This window comes from Myripristis murdjan, chromosome 16 (genome assembly GCF_902150065.1).
Source record: "Myripristis murdjan chromosome 16, fMyrMur1.1, whole genome shotgun sequence".
In the NCBI taxonomy this organism is placed as follows: Eukaryota; Metazoa; Chordata; class Actinopteri; order Holocentriformes; family Holocentridae; genus Myripristis; species Myripristis murdjan.
Window position 1 is genome coordinate 7445145 of NC_043995.1, and position 16874 is coordinate 7462018.

General features: G+C 44.1%; 3 protein-coding genes across 5 annotated transcripts; 1 reads left to right on the forward strand and 2 right to left on the reverse strand.

Annotated features, from left to right (window-relative positions):
• Positions 1–411: 411 nt before the first annotated feature.
• mdh2 (malate dehydrogenase 2, NAD (mitochondrial)) lies at positions 412–2004 on the reverse strand. Its single transcript, XM_030071869.1, has one exon. It carries the CDS (start codon positions 1874–1876, stop codon positions 863–865), a length of 1014 nt encoding a protein of 337 aa, XP_029927729.1. The 5' UTR covers positions 1877–2004; the 3' UTR covers positions 412–862.
• Positions 2005–2046: 42 nt separating this feature from the next.
• LOC115373461 (E3 ubiquitin-protein ligase rnf146-like) lies at positions 2047–6248 on the forward strand. Of its 2 annotated transcripts, none has more exons than XM_030071867.1 (3): positions 2047–2206; positions 2855–2936; positions 3285–6248. In XM_030071867.1, the coding sequence occupies exon 3, from the start codon at positions 3297–3299 to the stop codon at positions 4452–4454; it is 1158 nt and encodes a 385-aa protein (XP_029927727.1). In that variant the 5' UTR covers positions 2047–2206; positions 2855–2936; positions 3285–3296; the 3' UTR covers positions 4455–6248. The 2 variants fall into 2 exon arrangements, with proteins under 2 accessions (XP_029927727.1, XP_029927728.1); XM_030071868.1 differs by having other exon boundaries at positions 2877–2936.
• Positions 6249–7556: 1308 nt separating this feature from the next.
• On the reverse strand, positions 7557–13296 carry echdc1 (enoyl CoA hydratase domain containing 1). Of its 2 annotated transcripts, none has more exons than XM_030073461.1 (7): positions 13232–13296; positions 12001–12069; positions 10405–10580; positions 9797–9939; positions 9577–9629; positions 9278–9358; positions 7557–8992 (listed from the first exon to the last, which is right to left on the reverse strand). In XM_030073461.1, the coding sequence occupies exons 2-7, from the start codon at positions 12063–12065 to the stop codon at positions 8566–8568; spliced, it is 945 nt and encodes a 314-aa protein (XP_029929321.1). In that variant the 5' UTR covers positions 12066–12069; positions 13232–13296; the 3' UTR covers positions 7557–8565. The 2 variants fall into 2 exon arrangements, with proteins under 2 accessions (XP_029929321.1, XP_029929322.1); XM_030073462.1 differs by having other exon boundaries at positions 12001–12066; positions 13232–13269.
• Positions 13297–16874: the final 3578 nt, after the last annotated feature.

Sequence of the window (16874 nt, forward strand, 5' to 3'; positions counted from 1 at the left end):
AAAGTTTGAATATGAAGGGACATGACTTTCCTTTTATTTTTGGTCAATATTTAGTGAGACCAAGACCTTAGACAGCCAACTACTTGAATCAAAGTTTTGTCATATACAGTCATTTATGATGGATCTGTATGATTTGTAAACTATAATTTACTGCATTGTGTGCATATCAAACACATATGCAATCCTGATGGTGTTGCATAATCAATACCTCAAGTGATTTTTTTTTTAACTCACCCTCAGCTACATGTTAGATTCATAGTTGAGGTGAACCGACACATAAGACCCAGTGAAGGATAAGAGATTTCACCTAGACGAAAAGCGAAGGTAGTTCTTAACAGTTTATATCAGGAACACTATTACACTGGAACTTTTAATGGTATTTCTAAAAAAGGGAAGAAATATTACAAGTAATCCTTTTCAGGCTCATGTGTTTATTGATGTTAACATTTTGTTCATCAGTAACATCTAAGTGCATCAACAGGCATGACAGTATTTCCTCCTCATTCATACAGCAGAGAAATCCACACTACTAGATCAATGTAAATATATGAAATTTCATCTAGTTTTGACATTTGCACAATATAAATAAAGGGCAGTCACAGTACAATGAGTCCATGTATCATATGTATGCAAATCAAAGCCGTGTTTGAGCTACAACAGGTAAAGGAAATAATACTTGGGAAGCTGGACCAAGGACAAAACCAGGATCCATGAACCAAGGTTACCCCGCTGCTAAAATAAGAGACAAATCAAGGAGGAAACACTGCGCGAGATTTTGAGATCAACCCGGACACCTTTCTTGTAAGTCTGGACAAATTAACAATCATAGATGCTGTTTCCAGCTAACTCAATGCCCTGCTGTTCACTTCATGTTAGCCACAAAATCCTCGCCTTTCTTGATGGAGGCCTTCAGCTCGCCCATGGCTTCGGCCACCAGCTTCTCCTCGAAGGCGGACAGCTTGCCAAGCCCAAGGTTCTTCTCGATGCCGTTCTTGCCCAGGAGAAGGGGTGTGGAGAAGTACTTGCACTCCGTCTCCTCTGACCTGACATAGGCGCACTCCACCACGCCCTCCTTGCCATTCATGGCATCCAGGACTGAGAAGGTGAAACGAGCACCAGCATAGGCCATGGACAGGGTAGCAGAGCCAGCTCCGGCCTTGGCCTTCACCACCTCGGTGCCGGCCTCCTGGATCCTGCCAGTCAGGGCAGACAGCTGGTCAGCGGGGAACTCAACTTTGGGGGTGCACTGGGAGATCAGGGGGATGATGGTCTTTCCTGCATGGCCTCCAACGACTGGGACGTTGACGCGTGCAGGGTCAAGGCCTTTAAGCTCTGCCACAAAGGCGTTTGCTCTGACAATGTCCAGGGTGGTGACACCAAACACTCTGTTGGGGTTGTAGACGCCATGCTTCTTCATGACCTCTGATGTGATGGGTATGGTGGAGTTAACAGGGTTGGCGATGATGCAGATCATAGCCTCGGGGCAGTTGCGGGCACATGCATCAGCCAGGGTCGCCACGATGGTGGCGTTGGTGTTGAAAAGGTCATCACGGGTCATGCCTGGTTTCCTGGGTACACCGGCGGGAATGACTACTACTTCGCAGCCCTTCAGTGCGGCGTCCAGCTGGTCGGGACCCATGTGGCCGCTAACCTGGGCGCGGGTCTCGATGTGGCTGAGATCGGCGGCCACCCCGGGTGTGTGAGCGATATCATACAGGGAGAGGTGACTCACCAGCGGGCTATTCTTCAGGAGCAGAGACAGCGGCTGGCCTATACCGCCTGACGCTCCGAGCACCGCCACCTTCGCGTTGTTCTGCGCCGAGGTGGACAAGCTCCTGGCGAAGCCGATCGTAGGTCTGACCGCTCTGGAGAACATGTCGGGAGTGTGTTGCGGATTTTTTGCTTTGTTGGATGAAATTAAAGTTGAAGAGCCCCTCTTCCCTGTGACACCAACGTCCTCTAGCCACGAGCGTACCGGAAGACCTCCTGAGCTGTCATGCGTCGAAGATAAGGGTCACGCGTGCGCCGTTACGTAAAGTTACGCGCGTTGCGTACAGTGACGTCAGTCGTCTTCATCTCAGCTTCTTTTTTCGGAGGAAAACAAAGCCAGTTAGCATTTCGAGTCGCCGAATTAGCATCGGGAATTAGTGCTGCTACTCGATTTTCAACTTTACACCAAACGAAGACAGAGAAATCTTACGGCACGGTATGTACATGGTAGATGTGTTGTGTGGAACATGGGGAAGTCTTTCTCGCCGGAAGGTTAGGGTTAGGGTTAGCTTGTTATTTGTGTCGACCAGCTAAGCTAGGCTAGCGCTGTCAGCTGAACTCCGTCTATTTGCTGGAGTCAAAGTGTTGCCCCCAGCCCAGCCACAACAGGTCTTATTGTTATGGTCGCTGTCGCCAGTCGAAGAATACACTCATTCTGCTGAACTTGGCTTTGTGTTTGTGTACTAGACGCCACCCTTTTGAGTTTTTCCTTCTTTCCTTGCCTACAGACTTAGCACATAATCGGCAATTCACGTCTTCAGAAATTAAGAGAGAAGAATGGTTAGGTGGTGTTTTACTTGGGTAGCTGGGTTCATTACTGTCAGCTGGGCTGCAAACTTGTAGCTGCCACAGTCTCAGTGCTCAGACAGCCAGGACACAACAAGCCTTTGTTCCTCTGTGTTCGCTGTCAGAGAAGCACCAACTCCTGGTGTTTCGGTAACTTGTAATCGGTTTGTACATCACGTTTTCAAATTGCCAGTTAGCCATTATTTCAACCTATTAAGGCTGTAATAGTTAGGACATGTGTTGCCATAGATGCAGACATTTTCAGTATCCTGAGCTCAGATGAAATGCACCCTCACAGGCGGCTGTTTCCCTCTTGGCAGTGGCGAGTTTGAAGGTCCATCAGCGCTCCTAATGATACAGCAGCATTAACACTTCACCCAGTAAGTAACTGATGATGACTGTGCCAGCTGTGTGTGAGGATACAGGAGACATATAGACCATAGATTATAGTTATTATTATTACATTATTAATTGTCATTTTGATTTTGACCCCCCACAAAACAACATGCATGTTGGATGTCACTTCGCCAGTTTCCTTTGTATGACATTTAAATTGTGCTCTACCCATTTAACACTAATAACAACACAGCAGTGATGATGATAATAGTAATCGTAAAGTAAACTTAAGTTCAGTTCTTTTCTAAAATTAGAATTTGAAATAAAACCACAGGTGAAATCTATATACATGCCCATTATAACCACCTCTCACAATTTTCACCACTCCACAGTACTTCCCCAGGATGGCTAGTTGTGGCGAGGTAGACCACTCTGTTAGCTCGCTTCCATCCAGTAAGAAAGGCAGTAGCAGCGGAGGTGGAAGTGGGAACAGTGCAGAATCGTCATGTTCTGGCTCCAGCAACTCGTCCCCGGCCCTGCCAGTACCAGAGTGCGCCATCTGTCTGCAGAGTTGCGTCCACCCAGTGCAGCTGCCGTGCCGTCACGTTTTCTGCTTCCTTTGTGTAAAGGGAGCGTCCTGGCAGAGCAAGCGCTGTGCCCTCTGCAGACAGGAAGTGCCGGAGGACTTCCTGGAAAGGCCCACACTTCTCTCCCCTGAGGAGCTGAAGGCTTCAGCTGGAGGTCGGGGTGGGGCAGCAGGTGATCACGCCTGGTACTATGAGGGGCGTAATGGTTGGTGGCAGTATGATGAGCGCACCAGCCGTGAGTTGGAGGACGCTTTCTCCAAAGGCAAGAAGACTGCCGAGATGCTGATCGCCGGCTTTCTGTATGTAGCTGACCTGGAGAACATGGTTCAGTACAGGCGTAACGAGCATGGTCGTAGACGCAAGATGAAGAGGGACGTTGTGGATATCCCCAAGAAGGGGGTGGCGGGACTGCGTTTGGACACAGATGGCAGCACTGCGGCTGTCGGGGCAGCAGGCCGAGAGAACTCAGCTGATGGGGCAGATACCGTAGCTGCAGGTGCACAGCAGCAGGTCACAGGTATCCCTTCTACTGCTGCAGCCCCTCCAACCACTGCCAGGCCTCCCACCTCTCTGGGAGGCCAGCCTGGCAGCAGTAGCCCCTCTCTGGAGGATGCTCTCTCTCAGCTGCAAATTAGTCCTAGGCCCACACCTTCCCAGGAGAGGTCTGAGGCTGGGGAAGGAGAGGAGGAAGAAGAGGAGGAGGCATCACCCTCCAGGTCCTCAGACCCTCACACCTCTGTGGACGAATCTGGCTCTGGAGATTGGAGCGATGATGAGGAAGAAGAGGATGAAGAGGAGGAGGGTGGTGATGGGGAGCGTGTGGAGCCCTGGGATGAGAGGCCAAGGAGGCAAAGACTGAACCCAGAGGACAGAGCCCCTCCTGGGGCAGAGTCCTCAACCTCTCCTGTTTCCTCATCCAGTAGCAATGGAAGGTCCAGAATGCCCGATGGCCAGTGTACAGTGACTGAAGTGTGAAATGAATTTATCATCAGTACCATCACCACCAAATGGCTGTGCTCCATTCCATTAATTTATTCCTCAATATATGCTGTTGTTCACTCCCTGTCACAGATCTGATGTGGGTGGCTTGCCTGGTACTGGAGAAATGAGGCATGGCACTCTCAATAACAATTAATAGCTCGCTATTAGAGTAAAACATGATTTTAGTCAGTTTTTAGTGGTTGAGTTTTGTGCCTCATTTTGACAATTTTGATAATTTGGTTTGTCAGTTTCTTCCTTGTCTAGTCTAGTTCATTCCCAGCCACTTCAGTTCAGGTTGGGTTTCAGAGTGTTCTAAGGTACATTTTAGCAGAAAACATCAGGTGGGTGTGGCATGTCAGCCCCGGAAACTCAGCCTCATAGTTGTCCATCCAACACAAAGTATGAAGCAGCTGTTACAGGCTTGTGTTCAGCTGGCATATGTGCTGCCCCTCTGCGTACGTGCAGCCAATTAGCAGGCATATTCAGTATGTCTTTTGAAATTTAAGAAAGTAAAATAAGTCACCAACCTGCTTCTGCCCATTTAGGTCATCCGTGTCTTAAAATGTGTGATCCTGAGGGCTTTAAGGAATCCCAGCCTAGATCTGTGACATGTAGTGAAGGAAGGTACAAATGGGGAAGTTACTTGGTGAAATGGAACTTGGTCATTGTCATGATTATGAACGTCTGCACTCTAATCTACAGTTTAACTCTCTCAGCTAACATAGCATTCAGAAACGTCCCTCAAGAGCTCAACTCATCTGACTCCTGTCCAAAAGAGTAATATGGCGAAAACCCACTTCCCCACCTCCACCCACCTGAATAAAAAGATCTTGTTCCAGATTCAACTGATTATAAAGCCTTTCTTTTGGAATTTGGAAGCTAGTTCATGACTGTTAACTTGCTGAAATGTATTGTTTCTGGGTAGATGGTGGTTGGTTGAAAAAATTCTTCTGGTTGTTTGTCCCCTTAAAGAAAGTGAACCAGGAATATTTAATGACCAAGTTGTGATTCAAATGGTATAACTCACTGTATTGGTTTGTTGATTCAGGACCAGCAAACTCTTGAGCTAAGTAGATATGGCAAGCTCCTACTTTATGTTTCATAACAAAGTCTGTGAGCAGAAACCCACAAGGTCATGTGGCTGCTGGCTTCGGGTTTGTCTTAGATCTGATTTCAATTAACCTGCAGCTTTTCCAGTATCTAATTAAGAATTCAGTGGAGAATTTTATTTAAAATGATGCTCACAATAGAATTGCGCATCAATTCTATTTTAACGTTTTCTGGCTCAACTGAAAATTGGCTTTTTAAATGTGATGTAATTCAGTGTTTTCTTCTAAAGCTGTCGGGGTCTCTGGAACCTCCTAAGTGTTTTTACTGTCCCTGACTGAAGTATTCTCAATTAGTGTGTTTCTAAAGCTTCATGATTTGCGCATGTGTTTGAAGAGAGAGTTATTTAACACTACTGGGTGGGACGACGTTGAGAATTGATATTTTTGGGTTTAGTTTAAGTAAATGTTTGTATTTTATGTTCTTGCTTTTCTTCTAACTGTAAATCCTGTCTTGTGTCAAATGTCTGAGGCAGTAAGAGAAGAACACGCCATCGGTATTGACCGTCTCCTGCAGAAATTATGTTATTTTTTACATTTCTTACCGGCTTACATCATCGTTTAACTCAGCAGCTCAGTTTTAGACTTCTCATTCTGAAAAATAAAAAATTTTGCTTGGCAACCTTTTTGTTACATGGTTTGTAATTTAAGAATAAATTGTCATTTCATCATCCTAAAAGGATAAGGTTTTGTGTGCTGTTGTCTCCTTGATCCCCAGCGTTTTTTTTTTTTTCATTATACTGCACAAGGTGCAGTTCATGGTGGATTAGTTCTTCAAAATTTCTCTGACTTTGAAAATCACTGTTACGTAAGCAGGATTGAATCAATAGGCCCATTGTAAGCAGGGTGTCGTAATAGACCTGTTTTTCTCTACACTCAACCTATAGAGATTTTTTTTAGACCAAAACTGTCTGATTCTCTCCATTAAGTGTCATCCTAGCATGAAGAATTACCTTGAGGATAAAACTGCATCTCCAGTGAAGGGGGGGGCTGAGGAAAGTGCTCAGCAAATATCTTGTTTTCATGGACTAAAACATGGCAGCTACATCTTCAACTTGGGTGGTTATTGTATTGTATTGTATTGTATTAGGGCAGGATCACTGCAGATTACCTCATTCACTTTAATAGAGAAAATAATTAATAGTAGAAAAATATTCTTTGTATTAGATCATTTGAAACAATAGATGTGCACACCAGCTTTACATATGGAAGGATAAAGAGGCCTGCTGTGCTCTTCACCTCACCTTATGGTTGCTTAATATTCTGACCACAGTAGCTATTAGCACTCCAGCTGGGTGCCTGGCCAGGAAACACATGACCTTTGGAAGGGGAACTGGAGACAAAAGGATTGGCATCCTCCGGGGACCTGTCCAGTTCTCACCAAGTCTGTTGTCTCTGCTGCTTCTGCAATGCCTCATTTATGAGCAGCGTACTAACAAAACAGAACGGAAAACATTTCAAATATATGCAGTGGAAAACATGAGCTGCAAATTAGTACCTAGCCTTGCAAAACATTCAGCACTCGTGTATCAGTCCTTCAGCTCTGTTCATGTTTTCAAGGTTTCTCAGAGTTATGCATAAATGAGAGCCACTGTGCAGTGAGAGCTTTGCAAATCAGCCCAATAATGATCTGACCTGCAGAACCTCTGGCACAGAACAGAAATATGGAGTCTGGCATTATCAAGGCCAGCAAGACGCTTACAAAACTGAGGCAAAGGAGTGCAGCAGTATTAAACTCAGTGCTGCAGCCTTCCCAGATGGATTCTGATAGTTCATGCTTGTTATTCCCCATCAGTATCTGTCTGCATGCTGCTATGCTGTCTGTCTACTTCAGTCAGGCTCAGCCTTGCATGATAGAATCATTACCATAATCTCATTTTCGGGGGACCTGGAGGGAAGACAGTGTTCACTAGTTTGACTGATGGAGACAGAGAGGTTTTAAACAATGCAGACACATAGTCCTGGATGTCTTTGTTTTATTCCACCTTGAAAACACAGGGTTATTGAGATTGTGAGAAAATGACGTGGAATCGTACTGTATAACTTTTTATTAAAAAGATCAATCAAGATTTCATGAAAGGGAAACATCTAAACTAGATTTCAAATGGGTCTGTGCAAGACAGCAGTACACATGATTCAAACGCAGTAACCGTCACAAGAGGTAAACAGGATGGTGATGCTGACAATGAGGAAACGTCCAATTTTGCCCCAGGAGAGACCATGGACATTAAACATGAGAGGCTTTTTCTCGCAGTTCTTCATGTACAGTATCAGTCTGGAGTATCAATGAAACAAGACTGAATCGATCTTTCAGGTCGAATGCTGTTGCATCGCAGCTGATGTCATTCGTTGTGAACAACAGGGACTTGTCTTCTACAATACAACCTCAAAGCTACTGGGGGATTTTTAATTACGGTGTTGTTTTGTTTTTGCCTTCCTCTTTCCTACAAAACATAAAATGCTAATTCCACCTTTTCCAGCAGAACTACATTCTGTGGAACATGACCAAAATAGGCACAGTAACAGCATCACTGTTTGTAGACTCGTGTCTCAGCTCCTGCTCTTTTGTACGCCGATGAGTAATCAACGTGTCATGTTGAAAATCCACACAAACAAAACCCATCACAATGCACAATGGGCAAGCTTACTTTCTCAAGTGACTGGAAGCAGTCTTTGTTGCATCCTTAGCCCACATAAAGAGAAACTTTTGTATTATCTGCATCTCTATTCCCAAAGTCAGTCCTCATTAAAAATGCATCATTTTTAGAAAACAATTTAGCTAATTACAGCAAAGTCCTTGTAGGTGTCCTGAGCTCACCGCGAACAAAGGCCTGTGGGTGACATCAAGACACTTTAATTAAGGGTAAGTGCCTCTCCAAAAGTAGCTGTTCTATGTATGATGTCTTTTTCACAGTTTGGACCGTTTCAGAACTTCCCCAAAGTAACTCAGTTGAAAATCCTAGATCATGTCTTGACAAGGCTGATTTTGAGAAACTGGCTCACTTGTGTTTGGACTTGCTGGCCAGGGCCTGCAGGTTAGCCGGTCCGCCCCACACCGTCCCGAACACGTCCTTCTCAGTCCTGAGAGCCTCTGACAGAGGGAGCTCTCTCCCTGACAGCACTACCCTCTTCACGGCCTGGATTACAGGGGCGGGCCCCTTCGTATAGCCACCAAGCCAGTTTTCAACCTGCTGCAGGAGCTCGCTGGTATGGCCTGCGCCCTCCCCCGCCCGGGTGGCCTCAAGGACTCCATCTGCTAGTCCAATCCGCATCCCCAATTCAGGGTCCACTTTCAGAGCGCCGCCAAGGAGCTTCAGTGCATTCTGGCTTCCCACGATGCGGACGAGTCGTGCGGCGCCGCCCCAGCCAGGAACCAGACCCATGTGTTTGTGGACGAACTGGATCACACTGCCTGAAGCCATCAACCTGTGAGTGAGAGGTGAAGTCAAACATCAGACGTTTTGGAATCTGAATATTTTAGAAGAGCAATGTTGGGTGATGTTTGGTGTGAGGGAAATCCAGATACAGATAATACTCTTTTTCTCCTGCACCAACTGCATGTCTCTGAAACTTTGCGAGCCACACACACACACAGTGATGTATTTATATAGATTCTTTGACACGGCTTTGGCAACCGTGTAGCCTCAACATCCACGCCAATATATCTGAACTGAATTATGAATTACGACATACACACACTTACTGTTGTACCTGAAATCGCAGGCGGTGGTGAGTTCTGCGCCGCCTCCCAGCGCTCTCCCCTCCACCAGAGCAACAGAGATCAGAGGCAGCCTGCGCCGAGAAAACAACTCTGTCAGCACACTGTAGTACACAGCATTACATAACAACTCAACTCCAACTCCACTAACTTCACACTGGCTGCTGAATCATCCAAGTCATCATCAAAGGTTTAGTCTGCGATAACGATCGCATACTGATGCAAAGAGCCAGCGAAGGCCACATTCTCACCAGCGCGCAGCAAAACAGTGGAAAATGAAGAAGCTCTTTACCTCAAAAGTCTTGTCAAACTATTCTGCATAAACATACACATCTTCATTCCATCCTACGAGGCAAAAGAAACATAGTTTAGCACTCTGTGGGTGTTTACATCGCAAGCAGAAGCATAATGTACTGTAAAATCCGCATATACGCACAGGCAAGAAAGTGAGACAAGCAGTGACCGCGGCACAGATGCAGGCATACAGAGACCTTTTTATCCTAATTTGATACCTGTGGGTTGGATATCGCCCTGACAGCGTTCAGGTCTGACCCCGAGCAGAACGATCCAGCAGCCCCCTGGACGATGAGGCCTTTGCCGTCTGTCCAGTTCTCCAGCTGGCTCACCCTCTCCTCCAGATCCACCATCATGCTGCCTGGGAGGAAAGCAGACTGCCTACGGTACGTCATTTGTCCCATTATTTATTTTTTTTTTTCTCCATACACGCAAACCACTCAAACGGGCTGTATTGTGGTAGCCCGGATTGCGTGGGAGATGTTCTACATGCAAGGAGTTGTGTTTGCAGAGTTGCAGGCCCTTGAATCATCCATTTAGTCACGCTCACATTTGTGCTAACTCAACTTGAGCATCAGGCGAGAGTTGAGCCGCACTTCAGTGGAAACAGAGAGGCTGCAACTTCATTTCCATTAGAAAGCAAATCAAGTCAGGCCGCATTGAGGTGATGGAATTCTTTTTTTTTTTTTTGTTTGTTGAAAGAATGAATTTAGAAGAACACTTGCTGGACAAAGAAGCTCACAAAGCAGTTTAGTCCCCAGAATACCCAATCCTCAGTGGTCCAATAGGAAATGTCAGACTGTAGTTGCACTGGGGTTGTCCTTACCAGAGAAGGCGTTCATGCGGGACGGGTTGTTGATGGTCAGCACGGCGATGCCAGATTCCTGTTTGAGCAAATCAACGGAGCCTCCGGGAAAGGCCCGCAGCTTCTCTCTGATCTCCTCCTGGTTGAAGCCGTGGCTGCTGGAGTAAACACCGCCGCTGCTCTGTCTCTGGAGCAGCCTGGGACCAACACAGTTTATTAGAGCACAGAGCATCATCACATGAGCCCCACTCTGCCACGGTATCTACAGGTGTCAGAGGATTTCACTGAAATTTTTAAATACCTTTTCAAGAGAAATTTGAATAAAATGTAAGCTAAATTCTCTTTTTCATATTCAAATAAGCACAGCACGTAAACATCAAGGTACGTACGATACATTTGGTCTAGTGCAGAAGTCAGTTTTAGGCAGGAACATGTGCTGCTGTATTAAATGTAGCCATGACTTTCTTCCACATACCAAGTGGGACAGGTTAGGACAAAGATTTTCTTGGATTTCTCTCTGACGGTAGATATGACAGGCATAAAGTGAGCAGGGTTTATGTAGAATAAGCACCTTCCCAACAGGTAAGCCAAGCCAGTTAGTATAAAGTATTAGGGTTAGTGTTAGACATAGTGTGCTATGTTAACTGTGACTAACTTTGACACAAATAGATTCATGGAATTAGAATGTTTATGTTGAGATTAAGGCCTAAATAATTCAAATTTAAGCCTATTTAATGTCTTTCAAGGCCTAATATTTATAAAATGGATTTTAAGACATTTGAAGACTTTGAAGACACCCTGTCGATCTGCACTGTGAATATATGTAGGAAATTCCTTGGCTTTATACAGATTCTTGTCACAAAAATACCTCACATACTTTGTATGTGGTCATGCACATGTGTGTCCTATGATCATTGCACTCTTGTGTGTTTAAAACCAAATGAATTGTTTTGTTGCTATTTTTTATTTATTTATTTTATTTTATTTTATTTTATTTATTTATTTTTGATTAAATGATCAGGATGTTGCACAAAATGCCAGTAAGGCCTTGGAAAATAAGCAGCATATTTTGTATAATAGCTGAGTTTAATTCTAGGTTTGTGTTGTGAGCTCAGTGAGGGCTGGTTAAACAAAGTGCATGATGATCAGATTAGATCAAATCAAATTAAAAAAAAAAAAAAAAAAAAAAAAGAAGGAATTCCATGCATAGCTTTCTGGAGGAGACCAGACTTTCGGCAATAAAAGTAATGTCTGCACTCACAAAGGAGGAGGAGGAATGCTTTTAACTCACAGCAGTAGCTAGACTCAACGTTTTCTGCTGGCACATGTCATGCAACTCCTTATCCCTCCATAAATCATCACGATGAACGTATGGTACCAATCCATCCGGATAAATCCAAAATAAAAACTAAACTAGCTCTGAGTTGGACTTATTGAATGCGCTGCCTCATTTCAAAGAGATTCATCTTTGCCTGTCAGCTCCTGAGAAAAATACATTTGGTTACATGGACTCTGCAACCCGAGTGATTTTATTTATGAATACACAGCCCCTCGATGTTAGGCCAGCACAACAAGGACTGATGTTGATCAGAAATTATTCTGGCGAGGTTTCTTTACCTGGCCCAGGCCGCACAGCTCCCAGCATGCTTCAGGAGGCGTCGCTTCGCCGCACAAAGAGCCATTCTGCTGCAGCAGGAAGAGCAAAGTGTTTTTTCAGATAAGAAAATAACATCACTTTAACCCTCATGAGGGGAAATTATCCCTGACACACTGTGCGATGTAATGTAGGTCGTAAAATCAGTCCTAGGCTCAGTCATCATCTTCAATATCACACAGGGAATGAAAAACATCTCTCTCTCTCTCTCTCTTTTATAAGATCTTATAATTATACAATGAATGGCTTGATTCAAGAAGCACAAATGAATAGGAGATGTGGGTCATGGCAGAGAGGCAGGAGTCCAGGAGGAAATTTCATTAAAATACTAGAATGTAAAGTAGAGAAAAACATGGTGGTTAGAAATTCTCAATACCATACAAGACAAGAGAAATTGAAAATATTACATTTTTATCCCATTTATCCCACAGAGTAATTTACAGTTTACAGATATTGATCCTTTGAGACAGGTAATGTTATTAATGCAATGATAGACAGATACTGATGTGGATATACATATACATATACATATAAAACCTAGACGACATGGATAATGCAGTCATTTTAATCACGAAAAAATAACAGGTTACAAGCCATCTCTTTCTGTTTGTTTGTTTGTTTGTTTGTTTGTTTGTTTGTTTGTTTGTTTGTTTGTTTGTTTGTGTGAAAATTCCATAGCTCAATCTACCCGAACAAAAAACCTACATGGAGGCTGACGTTTATGACTCATGTGTTTATCCTTCATATTCAAATGTGCCTTGAAAGGACACAAGTCAAAAATACGACTCTGAGGTCCTGAACCGTAAAATGAGATCATGACCGTGGAAAATGATCTCAGCCACTGCCACTGTGTTCCCATTCATTTTCAATGGAGCATCTCCACGACTCGTCTCTTGATGTTTATTCTGTTAAATTGCTTGGACGATGCATTAAAATCCTCTGTTATCTTTAAATGCTGTTGGCTCTCATGTCTCTGAGTGTCTCAGTAAACTGCTCTGGCTTTGCCTTTCTTGTTGTCACCTGGAAACTGAATGTCACCCATGATTTTGTTTTAGTCCGTATAACACCTTCAGATGTCAGCGTGAATGTAACGACGTGCAGAGAGAGTGTATGAACTGTAATCTTACTCCAGCATGATACTGTGGTGTAGATAATGTAGAAATATTAGAAATAATGGGACAAAAATTCACCAACCTTTGGTTTAGGTGAAAGTCTTGCGGTGTTACTCTGAAATCCTCCCCTCTGGAAACAAGAGCCGGTCAGAAACTCTTCATGGTAATGCGATTGCATTTCACCGTTTTTCCCACAGGGGGGCATAATAGGACAGCCATGCAGCACGAAACAGATTCATTTGTATGGCCACCTCCACCGAGCGAAACAAATCACCATGTGGGTTTGAATATAAAGGTGCATTAACCATGCAGTTGTGATAGTGGACTGTTTTCCTCTCCTCCTTCACAGTTTTCATCCAAAATGCCTGGCACTGGCATGCAGAATGAGTCTAAAAGAGAATAAATCTGTCACTTGCTGTGGCCATGTGCAAGTATCACTGTCACAAGTGCCTTTGTAGCCAAATCATCTTGTTAAAAATACTTTGATAGTGTTTTTATATATATACATTTTATGTATATAATTTAGATTTCCTTTCCAAACCACAAAGCCAGACTTTATATATCTCCAAAATGTAGTGATGACAAAAATGGGATATTCCTTATTCAAGGATAGGGTTTTGGGGCATGAGGTCACCGCCGAGGTTAATGTTATGGTGAAGACAGAAGTTATTTTTATTATTTGTTACCGGGCAAACACTGGTATTGGTTTCTGGTTTCGCAGCCTGGCCAGAAAGAAACATTCTTCTGAAATGCAGCTGCAGGTTATAATAATTTGTGACGGGGCACACCGTGAACTACCTAGCAACATGTAATGCCATACCAAGGGAGGCTAACACCTTTCTAGGAGTAGTAAAAAGTGTGAATTGCTCTGGGATCATAGTACTGTCCAAACACAGACAGACATAAAGCGCTGCAGACTTGTGTCACCAAGTATGTGTGGCTGACAGGAAGCCAGCACATCAGCATCAACACAGAGGAGGCATGCGGAGCTGGGCAAATGATTGTGAATTTTTACAGTGTAAAGGAGTTACATTAAGGATCAAATGGATGATAGATGTAGGTAGAGGGAAATCCTTGGATGAGGACAAGCTGCCCAGTGTTAACCAAACATTTGAATCAATCTTTCAATCAAACAAATGCAAATGGATGCAGGAGTAGTAGTTGGTACTGCACTCATGTACTGTATCTGACCAAGGCACATCCCAGAGTGGAGAAATGAGTCATAATAAGTGGGAATAACAGTAACCAATATCACTGCATTTTAAATTATGATCAAGAAAAAACTCCACAAAAACCCTGCTGTAAGAGATGATATACTCCACATTCCCACAAAGTTCTTCATGACCTGAAATGCAAGGAAAGAGTTAGTTCGCTGTGGGGGAGCACCGCACTCTGAGCCCACTCATGTCCGGACAGGTGGGCAGCAGGTGCCGAGAAACGCAGAGAGGCTGCTGGAGCTCTCTCTGGGAGGCTGTTCCGGGGCCTCGACTGACAGGGCTAGGACTTGTGGTCTAATATGACCCCCTCACTACTGGAGGCTGGCCCAGGTCCTCCACTTGAGCAGGCCGGGACCGTGTTGGGCTGCAGGTCTTCTACATGGCTATATGTTAGACTGCAAAGTTCTTCACGTCCCACGAAATGTCCATCTCTAATCCAACAACGTGTTTTACTTTGATGCTCCACACTGTTTCAAGAAGCTCAAGCCTCAGGAGGGCAGAACAGTGTTGCATTTAGTTTCATGTTTCTGTGTTATGGGATCAGAGGGGAACATGATGGGACATTTTTCTGATAAAACAAGTTTGTATATGAATGAAATGTAGTGATCCCAGGGCTGTAGTGCAGTGACAATTGACAACCATTGAACAGAATATTTTACTCAAGAATGCGGAGTGAAGCACGGATGCTGTCTAAGTCCTACATTATTCAACATGTGTATAAATGAACTTGCAGAGCAGCTGGAGTGTTGAGCAGCTCCAGGCCACACTCAGACACCTGCTTCATGTAGATGACCTCATTTTGTTGTCTCCAACACAACCTGAATATCCTGGAACCATTCTGCCATAACTGGGCATTAGGGGTCAATTTAAGGAAAACCAAGATCATGATGTTCCAGAAAAAAAGGTGTCTTGAAAATGAATGACAGTGTACGAATGTGCCAGTGAAATCTGGGGTCCACTCAGTGGTTAGAATTTGACTCATGGGATAAACCACAACCGAGACTGTCCATACTGAATTTTGTCGAAAAGTACTCAGCATTCAGAGGAAAACACCAAATAACATCCGCTGAGGAGAACTTGGATGTTTTCCAACAAAATTAAATACACAAAATGTGCACTAACATTCTGGATACACCTAAGCCAAAGTCCAACACATACACTCCAATCAAAGCACGACAGACCCCAAGACCTGAACCCTGAAAACAGCCCCCTCAGTCAGCCCAGGCTCCCATCAGCACTGATCCAAAAAAAGAATTAAAAAAATTATGAGCCAATCAAAAGATTGGTATTTCCAACACTGGACAAATGAAACAAAAAGCCAAAGCCGACTAAATTGTTATATAACCGTGAACAGAGAATATAAGATGACTGAACATGCGCACTCTGAGACTGCTCAGAGAAACAGAGGCTGATCCTGACCAAGTATCCACTCAGTGACCACAAACTGGCCATAGAAACAGGAAGGCACAAACAAACATGGCTGCCCAGAGAGGCACAGCTCTGTGCTCACTGCACATCAGGGGAAGAGAAAACAGAGATGTACTTTTCTCCCCTGCTGTTATACATTCTCCTCACTCAGAGAGCTCCATTTCAAAGAAATAAGCTGTAAAAAAACAAATTTCCCCACACTGAGTCCTGAGGAGAAGCTGTCAGTCCTCCTGGCTGAAGCAGCCACAGCACCGCCAGCTGCCAAATATGTCACACTGCAGGATCATCACTAACTGGCTTATATTAATTAACTGTATCTTAATTAACTGCCTTAAAATGTATAAATACTGAAATGTATATCATCTATATAAAATATGGTATGTATTATAACTGTATTAATTGTTTTTGTAAAGTGCTTTGGCGATAAACATGTCATATGACAGAAACATGGCCAGATACAGAAGGACAGACTGAGAACAGAAAGACACACAGAGAGAGGGAGAGAGATAGCGCCTGGAAAAAAACAAGGAGGAATGGTGTCAAAGGAGGTTAAGCCACTTCCTGTCCTGTGGGTTTATGTATGGGCAGTGGGGCTGTAATTCCTTCACTCACATCCACACATCCTCTAGCACTCCTCCCTGTCCTGCACATCTCTGTGAAAACAAACTGAGGAACCAGAAATAGCTGCTGTTTCTCTTGGGCCGGTTGTTTAGAATACCAGCTCCATGCCTCAACACTGCTGAATCAAATCAGAGCTAAACCTCGGGGATTAAAAATGCACTTGAGGAACCTTGTGCATGTGTGTGTATATAGGGGAGGTGTATGAGAGTGTGTGCATGCCTGCGTGTGGGTTGGCGTTTAAAGATACATAGCAATGAAAGCAGGACAGATAAAGCCCTCATGATGGAGTGGCCCGATAAACCTGGATTAGTATTTAGCACAACATTGTTGCAGCGTTTAGAGCTTCCAGCTCATGCATTTACGTGCCAATCACCCTCACTCATCATGCGTTCATGCATCAGCTCACGAGTCACATTTGCACAGATTATATCATTTAAATCTACTTTTGAGTATTTTTTT